This window comes from Carlito syrichta, unplaced genomic scaffold (genome assembly GCF_000164805.1).
Source record: "Carlito syrichta isolate Samal-C Ts95f unplaced genomic scaffold, Tarsius_syrichta-2.0.1 Scaffold308649, whole genome shotgun sequence".
In the NCBI taxonomy this organism is placed as follows: domain Eukaryota; kingdom Metazoa; phylum Chordata; class Mammalia; order Primates; family Tarsiidae; genus Carlito; species Carlito syrichta.
Window position 1 is genome coordinate 131,031 of NW_007252745.1, and position 24,067 is coordinate 155,097.

Here is a 24,067-nt window from a genome sequence, read left to right on the forward strand (position 1 = left end):
TGGCCCAGTCCAAAGTTCACAGTGGGCTACCTGCAAGTAACCCAGCTGCATTCTTTCAACAAAATGGCTGTCTTCTAAAACTATATTCTACAATTTACACCTTCAATAAATCCTAAGATAATGATCCAGAAGCCTGTGACCAATACTAAGGCTCTTAGATGTGACACGAGTTTGATTTATAAGTTGTGTGAAAGCGAAAACTGCAGTTTGTGGAAGAATGGGAGCAATGAGCTTCTAAAGTTACCTTGTGTTCGTCCCGGTCTCAGAGTTTTTATGTTTTGAGCACACAGGAGGTTAATCTGGTTAGTGCTGAGTAGAAAGGGGGAGGAAATGGGGTCAATAGCTCCCGAACGCATCCTAGTGATCTCAGAATCAATGGCCCATCCTGATCCCTAACGCTCAGTGGGCCTCCATGGCCGGCTCCCAACAGGAACCCACTGTGCTGCCCATCAAAGGTAAATTGAATAAAAAAGTCATGCATATACATGACAGAATATTATGCATCCATAAGGAAGGAAAAAAATTATGAGCTTCACAGTAACTTGGATGGATTTAGAGTCTATAATGCTCAGTGATCTAACACAGAAACAAAGAACTGAATACCACATGTGCTCACTCATAAGCAGACCATGAATCATTATCATAATACTGTAAGAAAGGGATTGGCAGTAGTGGGAAACTGCCAGGGAAGGGAATGAGAGACCACTTCATCAATAAGGGTACCTGATTTCAAACCAGGTGAAGTGGGTACCAAAGTGAGGTCCAAACTTTACCTGTAAATGACCTTTGTATACCTAATCCTAAATTATACCCCACACCTTTAAAAGAAAAAAGAAAAATTTACTGTTGACTAAATTGTCATTCTTTGGATGTGATCTACGCTTTCTCTAGCTGATTTTAAAATTAACTATTGACCTTTGGTCTTCTGTAATTGCACTATAATATGCCTTGACTTTTTGTTTGTTTGTTTGTTTGTTGAGTTCTTCTCAAAACAAAACCAACAGAAGATATGTGTGTAAAAGGAGATGTGTGTAGAGAGATTTATTTAAAGATGTTGGCTCACATTACTGTAGAAGCTTGGCAAGCCTAAAATCTAATGAGTGGGCAGTCAGATTGGAGACCCAGGGAAGGGCTGCAGTTCAAATCCAAAGGTCATCAACTGGCAGAATTCATCTTGCCTGGGAGAATTCATTATTTTGCCTTAAGGCCTTCAACTGATTAGATGAGACCCACTCACATTAGGGAGGGAAATCTGCTTTACTCAAAGTTCACTGGTTTACATGTAAATTTCATTTAAAAATATCTTCACAGAAACATCTAGAATGACATTTGATCACATATCTGGGCACTATGTCCTAGCCAATTTGACACATAAAATTAGCTAATACAATTATCCTACCTTGGATACTCTGTTCTTTCGAAATTTGTAAATTCATAATGCTATAGTTTTTTTTATTTCTAGAAAATTATCAGCCATTATCTTTTCAAATATTTCCACCCCTTTATTCTATTAATAGTAGTATATAGTTATGATACTTTTATTGAGTGCATATATGTCACACCTTTTCAGTCTATTCTCTGCCTCTCCTAACTTTTTCCCAGATGTTTATTTTTTTCTCTGTGTGCTGTATTCTTAGTTCCTGCTTCATATTTGTCTTTTATTCACAAATTCTCTCAGTTCTAATGTCCTGCTTAACTAGTGAATCAATGTTTTCATTTAAATATTTATATTTCTAATTTCTAGTAGATCCATTTGATTTATAATCAAATCTCTGCAGTCATGTTTGGTTCTCTTACTCGTATATATAATTTTTTAAATATGACATCACAGTTATTTTATATTCCACTGATAATTCATGCATTTTAGTAGCCTCAATCTGTTTTTATTTTTTATTTATTTTTTTTTGCTTTGTTTTGTTTTTTTGAGTTGGAGTCTCACTCTGTTACCCAGACTGGAGTACAGTGGCCGCTCCCGGCCACTGCAGCCTCTATCTGCTGCGCTCCGGCGATCCTTCTGCCTCAGCCTTCTAAGTAGCTGGAACTACAGGCGCACACTACCACGCCTGGTTAATTTTTTGATTTATTGTAGAGATGAGGTCTCGCCAAGTTGCCCAAGCGGGTCTCGAACCCGCAGGCTCAGGCAATCCTCTTACCTCAGTCTCCCAAAGTGCTGGGATTACAGGCTGAGCCACCGAGCCTGGCTTGTTTTTATTTTTTTATCACTTTTATTTATAGCGGTGTTTTTCCCATACATGTTTGATAAAATTTGTCAGTGGCCCCATATTTGATTGAACTTAACTTATGAATAACCTAGATGCCTAAATTAAATGTATTTTTACTCACTTGTGCTGTGAAATGAAATCAACTGAAATGAAATCAACTTAGTCATGTTCCTAAATTCCTGACTTATTGTAGAAATCTCCAATTCTACTCCTTCCTCTCTCACCACTGATTCCAGGATTAGTCTCCTGACAAATAGGAAGCCAACTGAAGTATTAGGCCATCAGGTGGCCTCCATATTTTAGAGTACTTGTAACCCAACAGTCCATATTCAGTTTATTTCCATTCATATTTTTTTCCATAAAAAATGAAGACAAGTACCCAGATTGAATAATCAAGTCCCTAATTTCCATCAATTATTTTTTGAACCAACTCATTTGCCTTGCATTACTATTGCTAAAGAAATACTATTCATACTCTATACAGCCCAACTGATGAAAACACATTACATTAAGTGTTGCAAGGATTTGAAACTGGCACTCTCATACTCTGCTGATGGTCAGTTAGTACAACCTCTTCGAAAAGCTGCAGAAGAGTATTTGCCAGAACTAAATACAAACATATCCTACTACCTAGCAATTCCACTAAATAAAAATATAAATGCTATATTTTCTAGGCAAAAATAATCATAATGGCTTTATCTATTCTCCAGCAGGAAAACCTCAATGCCCACCACTATTAGATTAGATCAAGAGATTCTGTTATAAAAATACAATAGAATACTGTAAATAAATTAACAATAACAAATCTACTGCTGCATACAATATCATCACATTCAGTGAACCAAGTCAGGAACAAGAATATTATTCCTAGTCATAAGCAAATCTAAAACAGGCGAAATGAATCTATAATTATAGAAGTGAATATAGTGTTTCCTCTTTTGGGAGGACACTTTGAAATTCTGGAGATATGCTGTATCTTGACAAAGATTCAGTCAAGTTTATTGAGCTGTCATTTTGGAGTTATGTTCTTTACTGTATGCACTCTATACTTAAATATATTCTTTGCGTTCATTATCTCTGCCTGGACACCAATCTTTCCTCTCAAACTGAAAAGCCAATAATTTGTTCTGAAACCAGCCCAAATTAACTATAGAGTTAATGATTCCTTTTTTTTTTTTTTTTAATAAACACAGACATTGACCCTTCTGGCCTAAGGCTGGAACTTACATTTGTCTTATCTGAGTTTCTTTCTAAGGAAACTGACTCTCAGGTCTACAGTATCAAGGAAGTGAAAATCACCAGATTGCCATATCCAGGCAATAGATGCTGGGGCCCTCCTAATTTCTGTTTACCAACTCCACTTTCTTACCCCTCCCTAATTCCTGGTTTTTATATACGTACCCCACTATATAAACTCCTTACTTCAGGTGGGACAGGGAGATGGATTTGGAAATGAATCTCCCATTTTCCTTGGCTTAAATCACCCAAATACAAAGCATTCTTACCTCCAGTACTTGTTGTCTCAGCAACTGGCTTTTTGTGAGGTGACTAGGTCCCCAACTGAATCCACAGTGTTTCAGTAACAGATTTTGGGTCCTTGGTTAGAAAAACATCATTCATGGCTTGGCTTCCTTGGTGTGGGAGAGTTTTAGGAACACTCTTAGCAGCTGCCCAATGCTAGCTGCCCTACCTTCAGTGGTAGATTTTGGTCTCTCCCACTCTTACCCTGTCATTGCCAGTTTCCAACTGCATTATCAATTACCTAGAAAAAACAGCCTTTGAAATTTCACATCTTCAAATATTTGGATGTCTTCTGTGGGAACCACACAGTGAAATATGCTTCTCTTGGTTTGAAAGATTTCAAGAGTTTCTGTTTGAAGTTGGAACAAACCCAATTCACTGAGAAGAGAAGGCCTCAACTTGTTTCAGTCTGGACACTCTTGGGCTTGTTAGTTAATACTGCTATTATATTGTATTTTTTTTCTTTTCTTTTCTTTTTTTTTTTGAGTTGGAGTCTCATTCTGTCACCCAGCTGGAGGGCAGTGGCATACTTAGCCACCGCAGTCTCCACCTGCAGGGCTCAGGCGATCTTTCCACCTCAGCCTTCCAAGTAGCTGGAACTATAAGCACATGCCACCATGCCCAGTTAAATTTGTGATTTATTGTAGAGATGAGGTCTCGCCAAGTTGCCCAGGCTGGTCTTGAACCCATGGGCTCAGACAAACCTCTCACCTCGGCCTCCCAAAGTGCTGGGATTTATAGCATTTATGGGCATGAGCCACAGTATATATACTGTATTTCAGGAACTGTTTGTTTATATGTGTGTGCTGATTCAGTAAACAGAAGTCAGAATTTGATTCCAGAATGCAGCACACTAGGTATATTCTTCCTAATATAGTTATGAGCAAAGGGAGCACACAATAATGATAATTTTTGATGATGCTGTTTGGCTTGAGTGGTTTTTGGAGTCTGGATAGGGTAGACTCTGGACTCTGAATGGGTCTTGGAATTATAGTGCTGTCTTACAGTGAGTTTCATTCTGCTGTTGAATGGGATAGAATCTGTGTATACAGGATTTTTTGCTGCTGTTCTAAGCAGGCTCAGGTCTGGTCTGGCATGATGCTCTGTAGTGCCATTTGGTCCCAGTGTTGTTTGGAATCTGGAGAGGCCTTTACAAATAAAACTACCATGGAAAGTGCTTTACCCAAAATTTTGTTACACAGCATTCATTAAATTACCTGTAGGGGCAAGTCAAGTTTACACAGGTGAACATGTTTGTAAACCAGTGAGTTTGTATTGTGTTGGGAGCCAGCCTTGGAGACCCACCAGATTGACAGGGTCCTGGTGACCCCGGGCCACAGGCTACTGGAAACTCATTGTCCATCTTTTCACTGCGTTGTTAAACCTGTCCCGTTTTGCCCATGTGATGACTCTGAGGCACGTTTAAAGGGCTTTCTCTCGCTTGGTTGTGGGTTACAGATCTTGTTTTTAGGCTTAGGATTTATGACTGATACCTGGTAAAAAGAGTTTTTTGATTTTGTTTAGGCAAAGAATTGTTTTGAATATTTTTACTTGTAATCGTAGTTATGGTGTTTGAATACAAGGCATAAGATTTAAGTGTAGTGAAAGTTTATATTAAGGTATATGTAGGTGATTTATAAGTTTGTTTTGAGATACATATTAAAGTTATAGTATATAAAAAGTTAAGGGTTTAGATGTAGAATTTAAGTGAGTAAAACAGGTTTTATCTAACAACGAAAACTACCTTAAAGCCTAAATAACATCACTAGAAGTTTCTTCTAAGCTGTTTTTTTCCTTAGAGATAGAATGTTCCAGATAGGAAAACAATAAAGGAATTTGAATAAGAAGAAAACTACCAAGGGGCTTGAAAGACCAGAAAGTTTTCAAGAAGAAACTGCTTGTCCAGGCACTTTTAGAGAATCTCCAGGTATACATCCTTCTGCCAGATGGAAATATTTTACATATGAACTGCTCCAAAACCCTGGGCCAGATACTGTTGTTCTGGCCCCCAGAGACTTTATTATGGAAAAACCTGTTTCCCTGGATAATTTGAATATAGGAAGTTAAGTTTATAAAGAGTTAAATTTGTTAGAAAGATTGTAATATATATTAGTTAATTTGGGATATAAGTTTTGTTTTAAGTGGAGTTGTTTAATGAGAAACTTTATAACTTTATAATTTTAAGAATTTATATTAACGGGTTGCGGGAACTGTTTTTTACAGGGTAACATCATTGTTCTGGGATTATGTTGTTTTGGGTGAAAATAGTCTCTGCCCTTAGAGAGAACATTAGCCAAGCAGGTAGAGGAATACTTAAACTTAAGCATCATTTTAACATCACAAAAAATCCATGTAATTTGTTGTAAGTGATTTGTTTTGTAATGATGATTTTAACTTGCTCTGTGGCAGCAACTTGCAGGGATTATTTCCCTTGTGGAGAGAAATATAAGCTCGCTACTCCTCGCAATAAAATGGCATCTGCACCCTTTTAACAGGTGTCCAGTCTCTCTCTCTCTCTCTCCTTCTCTTTCTCACAATCGCCTATGCCGTCTCCACCTTTGGGGTACCTTGGACTCTGCCGGAGTTGGCCCCCTGGCAGTATTGTTGTTTCATGGCTAGAGCTCTGAGATAAATGTTATTGGATCTTTATTTCTATGTATATATACTTGTTTATATGTATTTTACATGTTGTGTCCGTAGGGTGCCAAATTGGCTTATAAAAAGAAGAGTGTTCATAAGAAAAAATAAAAATAGAAATTTATTTGGAATTGTCAACATACATTTTTGCCTAGGTTTTATATTTGTCTCTGCTAGATACTTTGGGGTGTCAGAGTTTGGTACAAAAAGTTATGACTATAACCCAGCCAAAAGCAAAATGACCTTTGTTTACATACCTGATAAATTAGACTAGTTTAAAGTTACTGGTTTAATGAAAACAGCTGAATCTTCTGGGCTATTGGTGAAATACTCATGCATTTCAGTTTTTTAACTTAGGTGAACTCTTAACATGCACATGTTATACAAATTGTTAACAAAATAAACTACTAGCTTTGCCTAGTATCTCAGTTCTCATAAATAATCTAGATAAACTTAAAAATGAATGAAATATAAATGGGTCAAATGATTTAGGCGAACACTTTGCTTAATTTAAAATGTTGAAATTATTTTGGATGCTCATTAACTGTCTGGGTCATTTACAATAAAGAAAGGGTTATGGGCCGGCTCGGTGGCTCAGCCTGTAATCCCACGATTTGGGAGGCCGAGGCGAGTGGACTGCCTGTGCCCGCGGGTTCGAGACCCACCTGGGCAACTTGGTGAGACCTTATCTCTACAATAAATAAAAAAACTAGCCGGGCGTGGTAGCGCGTGCATGTAGTTCCAGCTACTTGGAAGGCTGAGGCGGAAGGATCCGGAGCCCAGCGGGTCGAGGCTGCGGTGGCTGAAAGCAGCCACTGCACTCCAGTCTGGGCGACAGAGTGACTCCAACTCAAAAAAAAAAAAAAAAGAAAGGATTATGATATGAGGAAGCATGGCTTTAAGAATTGCGATATATCCTCATCTATAAAATGCTTATCTCTGAGAAACAGATCAAGATTTCCTGCTTTCTAAGTTTTTCTCTAAGTTTTAAGGTTACTAAGAATAAGAATTCTAGTTAATATGCAATCCTGTGTATACCACTTTACAATGAAGATTTGTCCTTATTGAGAAAAAATAATAATTTTGCCCAATTCAGAAGTTATATAAAGGTTGATTCAAACCAAGAAACTGGAAAAGTTATTTATGAAACAAGGAAGAAGGGAACCAGTAAGGAGAAAAGGGTGTGAAAAAGTTCTGAATATAAAGATGCATTTTTGGCAAAGAAAGTATAAGGAAAAGAGAATGCTTTTGTATGGGAAAGGATCTTGTACATAAGATTTTAATTTTGATTCTATAGTACTTTTCTTTTTAAATTTTTGAGATGTGAGACATATCTCATAAGAGACATAATGCGTATCTCAGAGAGGTAACTTTATGGTGTCTTGCTGCTTTCAGTTTTTCTCTCCTGAAAAGACCTAGGATGATAACTTCCTCCTTCAACTTTTAATCAATTTCTATGATTTTTTCCTCTGGCTACTGTTGTGGCCTGATGCTGAAATGTTTATCTTGAAAGTCTGAAAAGTAATGCTAATATAACTTGATTCTACACTCTTAGCTTTTCTTGATATGTCTAAATTGTTCCATGAAATCAGAAAACTCCTCATGCTGTTACTAAGAGCCTTCTATTTCCTGTTCAAGATGCCAGTCTTCTAGTTTCTTATTTTACTCATGGCCCTCAACATACTCGTCCTGTGTCTGATTACTTCAAGTATCTTTTTCATCAGGTTTGACCTTTAGGGTTATCCAAGTGGGGTGTCCATAAGAAGAAAAAGCGCACCTCAGAAGGTCATTCTTTGCCTTTTGGTAAATGACCTAAGAAACAGGTTTTACCTTTTATCAAGTTAATTCCTGTGACATCATCACTGGGTTTTTGAAAATTAGGAAATTTCATCATCACTTAGGAAAACTGACTCAAAAGAATTTAGGTTTTCATCTCCATGCCACTTTCTGTGTTACTTTTAATTTTGATTATCACTTTGGTTAAATAAATAACTCCTTATTTTGTAATGATCAGAGATCCTGTTTTGAAGAAATGTTCTGAGACTTTTAACACCTTTGAAAAATGTCATATTAACGAATCTTTGTGCTGTTAGGTTACAGCACTTTGATTCCTGGGTCTGAGAAGGGTACCAAATTCTGCTAAACCACAACAGTTAAGGCCTCATCATCAGACCTAGGAGAAAGCAACTATCAAAATGAACAGCTTATTGTGAGACAAAAGGTCAAAATTAAAACTGTTCAATCTTCCTGGGCCCAGAGATTATCGTGGAAGAGGTGAGCACATGAGATTGTAAAGGCTGATTTTCAGGGATAAAATAGTTCAGTGGGTTTTTTTTTTTTTTTTTTACAAATTAAGCATTATTATCAATATTACACCAATGCAAGACGAGCATGTGGGACTGTATATCAGTATAACAGAGTTTTCTTGGAGCACTGATCTAGTTTTTAATTTAAAAATTGTAAAAGTTTATAAAATATTTATATAAATCTTACCTTATATTCAAACTTTTTAAAATTAGATTTGTTTATAAGGTATAATTAAAAGTAGCTTTAGCATTAATAATATGCTCTGCAAAGTTAAAATGTAGCTTTCTCTTCTGAACAAAATTTTTGTGTAATATTAATAAGAGATAATAAAATATTTGTTTACCTTCTGAGTAAACTGCAAGAAAAAGAAGGAGAGAAGGGGAAACAGTTTTAATTGGTCCCATGCTTCCTTTATTAGGTCTTATTTTTGGGGAAAATGAGTCTCATCTTTAACAGAGAGTGAAATTTTTTGCTTTGTTGAAATCTTTGAATTATTCTTTTGGCTATCAGAATGACTCATAGTGGTAATCCTATTGATAGCAAGTGTTTTATTTTTGATATTTGACAAAATATCAACAGCGAAATTTCAAGTTCTAAATTTTATCTTTTTGACCTCAAACTAACCTTTTTTAAATATTAGGCTCCTTGATGTATAAAAAAGACATATTAGGCTTATTTGGTATGTTAGAATCACATAGGAAGCATCATAAAATATGAAATGATGCTTAACATTGTTTGGATTATATTTATATAAATGTGTTATTAAGATTTGTTTCAAAATTCCTAAAATTTTGATATGTCAATAATAATAACATTGTCTCATGTTAAATTGTTTTATGCCATAGAAATCAAATTTCCTTGTCAATTGTGTCTTTAACTAAGGCTTTCCTAAATATACACAATTACTATTTTACTTTCATTCTATTTTTGAATATTTTTAATTTATGGAAATATAGTTATTTGGATATGATTAATAAGAAACTTTTCTTTTATAACAAGACACATTTAGAGGCACTGGTTATTTTAACCAAGGTTTTGATAGAAATGACGTGTTTTTAATTATGAGCAGACTGCTTTGAGAAATTTAGAATGATTTTATAGAGCTGATAAAAGCCCCTTGAAAATAATAAGTTCATACTTTGTCAACATGCTTCCTTTACAGGGTTCCTGATGTGTGGTAAGTAAGGAATGTAACCTACTAATAGGACAAGGAACCGCAAGATATTTTGAAATCTTGAGAGGAGAAGAAGTTTTACAGATATTATAAGCACGGTCTAATGGGAAATCCTTGGCTTGGATTCTAGCCTTGAGGCTTTTAAAAAGTTGAATCCAAAATTCCTTATGAAAACGTTTCAGTAAAGCCAATTTAAAATAATTTAAAAGCAAGTGTGTTAAGATTAAAACTTCTTTTCCAAATAAATCAGTCCAGTATTATTTATCTTTGGTAGAAATCGGGGACTAGAGAGAGAAAAGTTATGTTTCAGAAGACAACCATGGAACACCTGCTATTAGATCAACCTTTTATTTCTGGGTGACAATGGAGCCACTCACGGTGAATAGGCACCGCATTCAGTTACTGTAGTGCCGCATTCAGTTACTACAGGTAAAACTGACCGATAACATTTAGAGATGGATTCAGCTCCTGGGGAGTTGGTTATCTGGATACATAAGGGAATGCAAATTAACAAAGAAAAAGTGAAATGTTCAATCTTTTGGTTACTGTTATCTCTAATAGCTAAAATGAAAGTAAGAGGGTCCTGGTTTGGGTCATGGGGCTGAACAAAGCTCGGGTGTTTACCTGTCTGTGCTCAGATCACTAGCCTCAAAGCTCCTCACAAGAGGGAGGATGATGCCAGGGCACCAGAAATACCTTTGAGACCTGTGGTTTCCAAGAAGGTAGACAATGCTGAGGAAGTGTAAAACCAAGCAGCTGTTGAAACCAGAGGGTGTTATTGTAGACTGAGATTATTCCTCATCATTATTTCACAACTCCCTACTCAGCATGAAGCAGTCAGAAAGACAGATAACCAGATTTCCCATGATTGAGGAATTGATAAATAGGTACAGAGGAACTGAAACGAGCCCCAGTTTCCCAATAGAACCAGTGGTTACAGTTTTTTGGTTTTGCAGTTGTTTTTCAATAAACACAGAGATTGACCTTCCTGGTCTTAAAGCTTGAAACTTACATTTGTCTTATCTGAGTTCCTTTCTCAGGAAACTGACCCTCAATTACAGTTCTGTATTCATTTTTGGTAAAATGCTCTTGCAAAGGAAAATTAATCAGACCAATGTTAGTCTTGCATCTGCCACAGATAAAGTAGAAGGTATTGGCAAGCATTTGAAGTCTCTTGAGAGATCAGGTAGGCAATCCAGTGCAGAAGACTGAATAAAAGCACCATCTATATCTCAGAAAAAAAGAAATACATTGTTGCAGGTGAAACACTCAGGAAGCAAGCCCTCTTAAAAGAAAGCATACACAGGAACCTGCTAACACACAAGTGAGAACAATTTGTTAGAGAGTGGATAAAGGAGGAATGGATTCTGCAATGTACATTTTAAAACCTAAAGACATGATATTAATATGAGTGAGATTTTTCTGTTATTATTGAATGTTCAGTAAAGATTCTTGAGATAAAATAGCATAGTATAAGTGATGAATTTAGAATCTTAACTATGTGAGCCATACTGAGGTGCTGGGAGAGATGTGGAAACGAGAAATAAAAGTTAGCCAGGCTCGGTGGATTGCAGACAACTTTTATTTTATAATAAAATAAAATAAAAGTTGTCTGCAATCTTCAACTTTTAGGAGGTTGAAGAGGAGGAAGTGAAGACATGTAACTTCTGGGAAAGTGAGGAGTTAATAATTTAGTTTCAAATAATAACATAGAAAAATTGTCAAATATACAAGGTAGCTCAGGGAATTACTTCAACAATCACCAACAGAGACAAAACAGGAGGAGAGGCAGCAAATGCATCCAGGCTCAGGGGTATGCAATTGTAAAAGATGGAAACTAGTCCTCTGGGTTTCCTGTGATTACAAAGCTACTCTGATCTTGACAAACTATGTTTCTTGCTCCATCAGACCTGGTCCTAGGAGGATGAAAGTGATGTGGGTGATTCTGAAAATGCAGCCGTCAAAACGGTCCAAATCCTTTGAGTCTGAGAAAGTTTCCAACTCACTTCTTTCAATGAAAGAAATTACAGAGTATATTTTATTCTCTAATTCACAGATACCGTGCAGCAAGCATTACTGCTTGGCTCTGTACTGCATCATCTACTGCTGAGTGCGAAGACTAATCATAATGCTTTAAACAGTCTTCAGAAGGGAAACTCCAATGGTCAACTAAGAGTTCAAAGCAAATTGACTTATTGAAGTGACCAACTGGAAAGCAAACTGGAATATCTAACAATTTTTTACAGGATTTTGAGTCATGATATCCTTTAAAAAAGTCACCGCTATTTTTATTTTATTTTTTATTTTTTTATTTTTTGAGTTGGAGTCTCACTCTGTCGCCCAGACTGGAGTGCAGTGGCCGCTCCCGGCCACCACAGCCTTGACCTGCTGGCCTACGGCGATCATTCCGCCTCAGCCTTCCAAGTAGCCAGAATTACAGGCGCGCGCTACCACGCCTGGCTGATTTTTTGATTTATTGTAGAGATGAGGTCTTGCTGCCCAGGCGGGTCTCGAACCCGCGGGCTCAGGCAATCCACTCACCTCAGCCTCCCAAAGGCATGGAATTACAGGCTGAGCCACCGAGCCCAGCTGTCATCGCTATTTTTAACTCTCTATGATTCACATTCTCTGTAATGAATTTCAATAACTTAAAGTCATTTTTATTTTGAAGGTGATCTGATCTCTTGAAGTTCTGCATTTTTTTCTCTTACTTTCTTTTCTTACTGATAAGGCATATGAGAAGGCCTGAAGATGACACCTTCCAAATATTTTGCTAGTCCCTGTACCCTTCTCACTTCTGTAATTCTACAGTTTCCTTTCAGCATGCTATTACACCCATTGAAGCCATAAATCCAGGCGGCCTTTCTTCCATACTGCTGTTATGTCTTTTTGGATTATGCATACCAAATCCACATGGACTATTTCATCTTTCCTGAAATGGTTACTGAGTTAATGTCCTATTATCTCCTTTTCCCTGTCAGGAACACTGTGAGTCTCCTGTCCCTGCTGAGCCTGGGGGATGGGGTGGTGCAGGCTAATGGAATTGTCCTTCCTACCCTTTTGTGCAGTTATTCTCAAGTTTTTTTGTTCTGCTATATGGCTGTAACTCTGAACTTTTCCAGAGTTATTTTTATATATGAGTAGCCGCCAAATTGTTGCTCTTTGTGGAAGGAAAGGAGGCTGGGTTCTCCTATTTCACCACTCTGTGTATACATAGCCTCTCATTTGAGGGGAAGCATCAAGGCTCAGGGGTATACAATTGTTAGTTTTCTTTTAAAAACACTCAAGAGATGAATTAACCAGGTTACTATACAAAGTTGAAAGAATTATGAAATGAAAAAATCTTTTAAAAATTAGAATATAGCACAGAGACAAAGGAAAGAAAATGTAGAAAACAAATTAAGGGATATAACTGATGGAATGAGACGATCTTATAGGAATCCAATATGTGTGTCAGAGAAGAAACTGGAGAGAATATAAGCAAGGTAATATTCACCAGGATAAAGGCTGAGAATGCTCTATAACTGGCAATACACAAAAATCCACAGATTCAAGGAACAGGTATCAAAAACAAGAAAAAGATAAGAATTTTGTATGCCATGTATCACCATCACACACACAAATACACAAATCCAGCAAGCAGCCTTTATCAAAGACCTCCCCAGAAGCAGCAAGACCTTCAAAGCAAACTTTGTGGCATCAACACAAGAAGTCTCAGTGAAAAACCATGTTCAAAGTTTAAAAGACAATAACTTATTTGGATATAAATCAAAACAGAGCATTTGCCACTCACATTGACTTCTAGTGATAATCTTTCAAGAAAAATAAAACTGAAGCATCAAGGGCATCCCACGCAGTAAGTCATGATGAGAAAGCGAGGTTCTGAATACTGTCTGTGTGAAGCAGACCTAGAAGACATGACTTTGTGGGGTCAAAAGTGCCCCAGGTACACAACAGCCACAGCATGTGTGTCAGAGTATGTGCACATATGGGTTTGTGGATGGTAAGGTCCTGGTGTCATTCTAGAAGGAGATCAAGATATTTGTATCTTTATATTTTATAATCAAAATATATATGATAAAATGTCAAAGGTAAACGTAAATACATGGAAATGGAGACATAAATTCCAAATCCATAGAAAAGAAGTCTTATAAAGACATAAATGATATGAACAAAAATGATTAAAAAAATCAAGAAGAGCAAAAGAAGAAAAGCAAAGGAGGATCAAATATAATTTTAAAGTCAATGATTATAAATGTGCCGTATACACTGGGCTTACCACAAACCCAGTGACAGAATGCGATTGTCAGAGTGGACTGTGAAAAACAAGAAAGGAGCACAATAAATATAAAGAAAATGCAGGAAGAACAATGACCAAAAAAAGAATAGAAAACATGGGCAGAAAAGGTACCCATGGTTCCAAAAGTTGGTTCTTTGAGCTGACAAGTAAAATGTACAATCATCTTAAAAATTAATATAAAAGACTTTATAGAAAAATATTAACAAATACTTCAATAAATGGAACAGTATATGCTTTTCACAAGTAGGAAAGATAAGTCATAAAGGTTTTCATTCTCCCCAGAAAATCTAAATTTCATGCAATTACAGTCAAGCTGCCAACACTATTGTTTTTGAAGATTCCAACCTGAATCTTTTGAAATTCACAGGAAATAGCAAAAAAGAGAGTATGAAAAAAATATAGTGTGTTATGAGATAGCAAGCAGGCTAAGTACACAAGTAGCAAAAATTTATTATAAATATATGGTAATTAAATAGCATGTCATTGATATTGATATTGACAAATAGAATGCAGCAAAAGTCTCAGCAATACCCTTCTGTGCTCAAGAAGCTTGTTCTACATTCTAGGCAGCATCACAAATCATCCAGGAAATAATACCAAGGCCACTGGTTACCCATAAACATGAGTCTGGATCCTCATCTTTCACATGTTTTACAAATATAAAACTTATATGATTTAGAGACCTAATGTAAAAAGCAACCCTTAACAATATTAATAGAAAAATACAAACAAATACATGTATGAACTTAGGATAAGAAAGAATCTTTAAAAAAATTCTAAAACCACAAGCTCTAGTTGGAATTAATTGAGATACTTGGTTATGTTGAAATTAACTTCTGTTTATCAAAGGATAGAACACATAAAATGAAAAGACATTATAAACTGTGAGAAAAGATCACAATTCATTACAACAAAATTATCAAGTGTATATAAACATTTTTAAAAGATTGATAAGAAAAAGAAAAACAACTTTAAAAGTAAATGGGCAAAAGAGATGGATAGCATTTCACAGAAAAAGGAAAATCAAAGGTAAATAAAGATAGGCAAAGCAAATACAACTTATTAGTAATGATGAAAATGAAATAAAACCCTAAAAAGGTAACCATTTTATACTATAACACTAAATAAAACCCTAAAGGGGTAACCATTTTATACTATAATTTGAATATTAAGCCAAAAACATGCCTAGCTCTAGAGAGGCTGTGATCAACGAGAATTTTCCAGTGCTTGTAGGAATATAAACTGGTATAGCCATGTGTGAAGAAAACTTTTAATTATTTTGAAAATTATACATTGGCATAATCTAGTACCCAGAAATTCTACCTTTTGTATACAGCCTTGAGATATTCATATGTATTCATGTTTATGCCAGCTGTGATTTCAATGATAACAAACTGGAAAAACAAGCAAATATAAACAAAAAACAAATATCTATGGGAAATTGATAATGGACAATATATCACAATGTATTCAGACAACAAAATATATGATAGCAAAAGAATCCCGCAAAGCATAGTAGTAAGTAAAAATACAAATTTCAGAAGACTATGAAAGAATAATATTTTATAAGGCTCAAAATAAAATGATATGGCATTGTTTTGGGGATAAATGCATAAATATAATGCTACTTTTATGATTGAGGGAATGGTAAACACAAAATTCAGGAGGATTTTTATCTCTAGGCAGGCCAGAGGTTGAAATATGGGAATTTACAGATAGATAAGTGAGTAACAATATTCTAATTATTGATAAAAGTCATGGGTTCATGAGCATTTATTTTATTATTTTGCATCATAACTCACATAACTAAATGCAACTTTTAATTATCAAAAACCCTAGTAAATAATTAAAAATGAAAAAGCAAGACATCTTAAAAATACATTATACACGCATGAATCGTTTTCTCTAGGAACTACCTGCAGGCCAAGTAGCTGGCCATTATGGTGATATGATTGGATTTGATTTGTAATAAAACATTTTTTCAAATTACTGATAGAACCCTAAATTCTTATCCACTACTACCTCTTGGATAATGACTCCATGTACCGAGGGGGCTGGTCCCAGGTCCTGCTGTGGGCCTTGGAGTCCAGGTTTCTGGGGGGTTGTTGCTAGCCCAGTGCCCAAGGTGGGCTGCAGTTTCTTCCTTTTGTTCAATTCTGGCTTTCATGAGGGAGGGGATATTTGTAATATGATGAAAACTATTGCCATATACAGTACTCCCGTTTCCTTAGGCATTCTCTGTTAACCAGAAATAAACCACTTTCAGTGTCTCTTTTGAGTGAGCCTCGTGGAATTTCTCTAAAATTAAGCTGCAGGCTTTCCTACAGTTAAGGTTATATGGTGAGTCAGAGATGGAACTTTGAATCTTACCTTCAAATTAAGTATTCTTGCCTGTTCACTGAGATATCAAGAATTACAAACTAAAAGTATCCTATAATACAATGACAAGGCAGGCCACATGGGAATACATGTCAACGGAACAGCATCTTACATCTATATTTTAAGTATTTCCTCTCAATAAGTCATAATTATCTTCCTGGGGCAGTGAAGCATTTTAAAAAATTCTGCATAGAGATTTTCTCTGGGCTACTGACATTTCTGTTAAAATAAAGTTTAATGAGAATCCACAAGCTTACTGTGTTACTGGAATTTCCATTCAGATGCAAACCACTGTCAAAGAGGGGAGAAGAGGCCCTGCTGCTGTGGTCACTGGATGGCCCTGGAGACCCTGCAACAAAATATAGGACATCCTTTGAAGGGACATGATCCTATCAGACAACTTAAAGGGTTTTTCCAGAGATAATATTGAAAAGCTCACTTTCCAAGCACCTGGCACAGTTCAGGTAAGCAACCCATTACAGTTTTCCTGTAAACACAAGACTGTGCACCCAGAGTGTATGTACCTGCCTAACAGAATCGAGTTCAATTCGTAGAAGTTCACACTGATGGAGCATTGCCAGGGGGATGCAGAATACTTTCTTGCCATCTCCCAGGCTCCAGGAACAGCTCATGGAGAAATCCTATATTCACTGCTTGATTGTCCTTTCCTACCGGTATCTTCTGGCCGGAGTGTAAGAGCGGGCAGCTCCCGTGTGTACTTAGTGTTTCAGTTCATTCATTTGTGCAGTAATAAATGCCTTGTCAATAAAGATCCATGAACACGCCAGCCTGGCTACGCCAGTTTTCCCAGCCAGGAAGAGCAGAAGCATGTAGGCTCTAATAATGGTGTGTCCCTGAGCAAAGACCAGGCCCTGTTATTAGATCTTCTGAGCACTTGGAAAGAGGAAAGTAGCACTGAACACGGCAGCAGTCGCAGAACTGGTCACCTCCTGGCTACAAATTGTCTCAACTCTATGGTGCTGCTAGCAGAATACAGGTTTGAACACCACCCGAGTCACTCTCAGGAAAGACCCTTGTGGCGCTGAACACGAATGCCCAGTAGACATCATTCTGTACGTTTGGACTTGGGATACCATGTTGCACATCTATTTCCTATGATTAAAGTGAAGACCAACTGGCATCCCATATGCAACACCCTCATTTGACTGTCAGCCTTGCTGCAGCCAGATGGGAATGCGGTATGGCTTGGTGAGGAGGGTATTCTGCAGTGAGACCACTCAATCTTGCATCTGCACTGTTGTAACGTTCAGCAAGTCAACACGTTACAAGGCATCCTTTTCCCATCTATATAATATCTAAGAAGACTAATGCTTTATAAAACATGTCACTCAAGATTATTTCATGAAAATTAAGATATTGAAAGGTTTGGGGAACTCTGGGACAAAGAGGGAACTGTTTAACTTTAGTACTCCATTTTATTTGACAGATGAACTTTCCTATTTCATGTACTATTGTCTAGGGCTTGGTGAAGACTCTGCTTTAGACCACCTTTCCACTGCCACTGTACACAGCACATTTCAGAGCACAGTTAATGGCGTGACACCCGAGTTCATCTTTCAGCATGTAGATGTACATCTCATTACATTATCTATGTACACTTTTCCTCCAATGCCTGTTGGTTTATGTTTATAATCAGCTTATCAGTCATTTGAGAGCAAAACCCAAATATTTTTCATTGACTGCATTCTTTTTCAAAACTCCAAGGGCAATTCCATAGCTAAAGGAAATACATGACTAATGATAGCAAACAGACAGATGACAAAGAATGAATGGACACATCAGTGAGAACACTTATATTTGATAGTCATGCACAGGCCCTAGATTTCTATTATTTTATTTATGATGAGGGTATCTTTTCATCTTTTATCTTTTATCCCAAAGGAGAAATCTGAATAGTCATAGTAGCTTTCTTTGTTTTTCACCAATAAAAATCTGCTACTTAAAAAAGTTAGTATCAAAAATTATTAATGATAAAAATATACTTAGTGGGTACAAATCTACTGAAACCATTTTGATTACCCTCTTTCAATGATGGCTGGAATTAAAAATGGTGCAGCCACTGTGGAAAATAGTTTCACAGTTGTTTAATTAAAAAATTAGGGGCAACCCCTTCAGGTCCCTTCCCACTGTGGCAGTTGTTCTGTCCTCTCAATAAATCTTGCTTTCTAAAAAAAAAAAAAAAAAAGAATTTAAACATAGAGTTACCACATGATCCAGCAACTCCACTCCTAGGTATATACCCAACGGAAAGGAAAACACGACCAATCAAAAATGTGTTAATGAACGTTCACGGCAGCATGCTTCACAATAGCTCCGAAATAGAAACAAGACAAATGCCTATCAGTAAGGGAAAGGAATACTGTTAGCCAAAATACTGTAGTAGTGACACATGCTATGATATGGGTGACATGATTCTGAGTGAAAGAAGTCAGTGCAAAAGGCTACACATCATATGATTCCATTTATACAAAATGTCCAGAACAGGGAACAGGCAAATCCATAGAGACTGAAGGAGATTAGTGACTGGCAAGGGCTGGGAGAGGGGATCACTGGGACTGTTATTTGGTATAGGGGTTTTCTCGGTTGATGGCAATGTTCTGGAATTAGACAATAGTGATGATTATACAGCATAGTGAAATACTAAAAATTGCTGAACTATCACTTTAAAAAGGTAAATTTTATGTTGTATAAATTGTATCTTTATAAAACGGACAGGAGTATGACTTTATGTAAAAAATAAAAGACTACACTTAATCTCAGTGGCTATTCATTTTCTCTTTGATATCATTTTTGAAATGTTGAAACTTTACATTTTCCTTATAAATCTGATGTGATAGCTTCCCTCACTGCTAATTGCTATTGCTGGATTGAATACTGGCTCATGCCACCAAGCAACACAGTACTTGGAGTCAGTTCAGGCAAAAGCAATTTTGCCTTCATGATGAGAGTTCACCAGAGAATTTCTAGCCTGAATTTATGGAGAGATTATGGTCAAAGTGCTTACATTTTTATGGATATTAAGATTTTAAAATTTTTACATTATAAAGAACCAAGTAAAAGGAGAATAGACACTTATTGATACATGAAGACTCAACATTCCTGCCAAGGATGAAGCCAGAAGAGGTAGGTCCTATGTGACTTGGGCACCAAGCTAATGCTGAGTTCCCCTTCCTTCCACTGTGTGTGTGTCCCTGTGAAGAAATGCAGATGCCTGCACATGTATATTTATTGCAGCACAATCTACAATAGCAAAAACCTGGAACCAACCTAGGTGCCCATCAATAGTGAACTGGACAAGGAAAATGTGGTCCGTTTACACCATGGAATACTACACAGCCTTAAAAAGAACCAATCATATTCTCTGCAGCAACATGAATGCAGCTGGAGATCATCATTCTAAGGAAACTATCATAGAAACAGAAAATTTAATACCACATGTTCTCACTTATAATTGGGAGCTAAACTCTGAATACACTCAAGCATAAGGATGGGAACAGCAGATGCCAGGGGGTCCTAAAGTGGGGAGGAAGGGAAGGAGGAGGGCAAGGGTTGAAAAATCACCCATTGGGTACCATGCTCACCACCTGGATGACAGGCTCAAGAGAAACCCAAACCTCAAAATCATGCAAAAAACCTTCACATGTACCCATTGAATCTAAAATTATATATATATATATATATATATACATATACATACACACACACACACACACACACACACACACACACACACACACATATATATGTGCATATATATATTAAAAGAGATGTCAGATGTCATAATTCATTCTGGAAAGAAAAGAAAAGAAAAGAAAAGAAAAGAAAAGAAAAGAAAAAGAAATGTGGATCTGCTTGCTCAGCTGAGCTTGTCAAGGCAAACCGGCAAGGGGTGGCAAAACCCTGCCCAGGACATCAGCCACAAAGCTAAGAGAAGCCACTGACCGATGAATGTGCCCACAGGTTTCAGCTGAGCCGGTGAAAAGAAGTTAGGATGCAAACCTCAACAGAAATAGCATCATGTGACCCAGGCTGAGTGAGGTGCTGAAACGTCAAGAGCTCCCCATCCTCAGATGGAATGGACAACCTCAACACTGTAGTGACCCTTAGACGGGGCTTACTATTTATTTATTTATTTTCTATTTTATTTTATTTTTTGAGTTAGAGTCTCACTCTGTCACCCAGGCTGGAGTGCAGTGGCACACTCACAGCCACTGCAGTCTTGGCCTGCTGGGCTCAGGTGATCCTTCCGCCTCAGCCCTGCAAGTAGCTGGAACTACAGGCACGCGCTACAGCCCAGCTAATGTTTCGATTTGTTGATTTGTTTTTCGTTTTTGTTTTTGCTTTTGTTTTGAGTCAGAATCTCGCTGTCACCCAGGCTGGAGTGCAGGAGCACGCTCATGGTCACTGCAACCTCGACCTGCTAGGCTCAGGCAATCCTTCCACCACAGCCTTCCAAGTAGCTGGAACCACAGGTGTGCACCACCACACCAGGTCATTTTTTAAAAATTTATTGCAGAGAAGAGTTCTCGCTAAGTTGCCCAGGTTGGTCAAACCCTGGCCTCAGGCAATCCTCTCGCCTCGGCCTCCCATAGTGCTGGAATAACAGGCTCGCCTCCATCCGGCCACTTCATCTCTGCAATCTGGGTTGCACTGTTGCTGCCACTGTTTTAATTCCACTTCTTCAACAGTATCGGGAAAAGCTGGCCAGGAAGCCTTGTTTTTCTCACTTGCCTCTCTGGTAAGAGAAGTCAGAAAAGCCTATGACGAATGTCCTTGGTGTCTGCATCTTGCTTTCTGTCCCGGCACACAGCTACACACGAGACGGATACACAGGGAAGCAGACACCCCCTGCAGGACGATGCTGAGAATCAGACATCATCTGCTTATGCCAAGTCCAAATCGTGAGATGAAAATACTGTCCAGCCTTGGTGGTTATGAGGACCATTTGCCTTCTGCTAAAAGAACACTGTGAACCCTGGAAGAGCCTGAGGTTCATACAATCATAAAAATAAGACAGTGGCAGGAGACAATCATGTTGTAGGATGAACTTTTTACAGTCATTTTTCTTAGACATTCTTTCTGAGATTTAAAAGAAAATTGAGAGACTACAGACACCTTCAAAGTCCTTCTTCAATGTCAAGGGAATACCATGCCCATAAGTAATGGGACCAAACTTTCTCTTTGTCTACATTTCTCTAGCTCCACCCCCACTTTACCACAAGGCAGAGCACCCCCTCCCCCCATGTGGTCCTGAGTCCTTCCCTATCTCCATTCACACTGCTCACTGTTCTGCTTTTGTATCCAATGCCACAGTGTCTGCATCACCAGCAGACAGCAGCTCCTGGGGAGCTGGGACTCTGCCTTCAAGACCCTTCCCGATCACCAAGGACATCACTCACAAAGAGTGGCAGAGGACCACACTGCCAAGTCAGAGGAATGGCAATAGCTGTGTGACTTTAATAGAACCAGGACAACCGAATAGAATGAGTAAAAGTCACAATAATTATTCTCATTAAAACATTGTTCTAGATTTGAAATTCATCACTGTCATACATTATTGCAATTCAAGTATAATAGAAGAGTACAAGTTTTGGATCCAAATATGGAACGTACTTCATAGATACATTTATCATTATTTTTCATTTTTTTTTTACACAGAAAATTTCTCAGGTCAACTTAGTCATTTCAAATATACATTTTGTTTGTATATATGTTTAGATGTGCATGTATAAGAAATACAATTACAGTAAGTTCACTTGAGGGAAGAATGAAATAATTAATTGGCAATTGTAAGACTGATGATACCATCTTTTTTGGTTTTTATTATCTGGAGTCTCACTCCATCACCTAGGCTGGAGTGCAGTGGCACGCTCACAGCCACCCCAGCATTGACCTGCTGGGCTCCGGTGATCCTTCCACCTCAGCTTTCCAAGGAGCCGGAACTACAAGTGCACACAACAAGCACACCTGGCTAATTTTTGATTTATTGTAGAGATGAAGTCTCACCAAGTTGCCGGGGCTGGTCTCGGACCCACAGGCTCAGGCAATCCACTCACCCTGGCCTCCCAAAGTGCTGGAAGGACAGGCTGAGCCACTGAGCCCCATGGATACCGTCTTTTAAAAAGTCTGTGGATATGTTAAAATGTAGACTGTCTTAGAAATATGTAATACTGCAAGGCCTGTCTGTATCATTCTTCTTGCAGAATATTATGCTCAGGAAATAATGTATACCCTGCCAGTTCTGTAGCATTTGGGTAAGTCACATGGCACAGGAGTAGTTTCTACCATACCCTTGAATTTCTCCCCTTTCTGCTTACCTAACGGGAGCTTCAGAAATGACGGCGCTTCCCTGAGATACTCAACAGTGATGGTAACTTCATCACCAGCATTTCTCAAAAGATGTACCTGTCAATATGACAAAAAATAGCTACTTTACCATCACAAAGGGACCAGACACAGAATTTAAAAATAAAATCCCTCCACACCTCTCCTGTTTCCCAGAAATTCAAAATTTATGATTACCTTTAAAACACTGAAAACTCTGTAGGATTAAACTGAGATAGTGAAAGAATGGCTTTAACTTCCAAAAACACAGAATTCTATACCTTATCCACATAAATGTGTCTACACATCAGCGAGGTCTGTCATTTTTATCCACAAGACCAGGCTTTCTCTATGAATGTAACCTACCAGAAAATACAACCCTTGGAGAGAGCAACTTGTTAGTACAGTCAATTTTCAGACTGGCAAAACATATCCACTGGATTAACTGTGAAACAACAAACCATAAATACTCATTTAAAAGCTTAAAAGACATCTTAATTTCAAGAATATGAACAGTCATCATTTTAATATGATGCAACACACTTCTCTGCTGGGGTTTCAAATTATCCTCACAGTTTTAGTCAATGCACATAGAAGTCCATATATTTCATCACTTATAGAATCTAAAGTCAGCTTTTAACACACAATACATTTGCTGTTGTTTAAGTGAGTTTCATTGAGACACCAGAAGTCCAGATGCTGTGATACTGTGTTTATCAGAATCCACTGCACTGTATCCTGTGCACGTCCATAGGGCATGATCCTCCTTCTAGGATGGTCATAGCCAGCCCTCACCTGCACACAGAAACTGTCAACAATCTGGACAACTCTTTCACTCAGGCTTGTCATTCCCTCTGCTCTTGCCTCTGTTTCGGTTGCTTGCCAAGTCCATCTTTTCCAACCTGGATGATTGCAGCTCTGCACAGCTGCCTAAATGCCTGGTGACACGTGCTGGAGGTGGGGGGTACAAAGCCTGCATTTAATACATCTGAAGGTCCCCAAAGCCAGGGAATCTCACATCAATGGCTTTCCATCTCACTCATGGGCATTTCCATCTGGCATGGCCACTGGTCCATCTCCATTGCCTGTTCCCTCCCAGGCCCTCCGAGCAGTCCCAACTCAGGTCATCCCCACAGGCCATCCTTGCATATCTCTGGGGTTTCTCTAAACCTTGATATGCTC

General features: G+C 37.8%; 1 protein-coding gene across 1 annotated transcript in view; it reads right to left on the minus strand.

Moving 5' to 3' along the window:
* The window catches only part of LOC103267972 (gamma-2-syntrophin-like), a gene marked incomplete at its 3' end in the record, with an annotated part of 134,744 nt that extends 111,010 nt beyond the window's left edge, over positions 1-23,734 (minus strand). The window contains exons 1-3 of the mRNA XM_021716261.1: positions 23,681-23,734; positions 22,879-22,966; positions 16,798-16,889 (exon numbers count right to left, since the gene is read on the minus strand). Of these exons, the coding sequence (XP_021571936.1) occupies positions 16,798-16,889; positions 22,879-22,966; positions 23,681-23,734 (234 nt within the window). The remainder of the gene's footprint in view (positions 1-16,797; positions 16,890-22,878; positions 22,967-23,680) is intronic.
* Between the last annotated feature and the right edge of the window lie 333 nt (positions 23,735-24,067).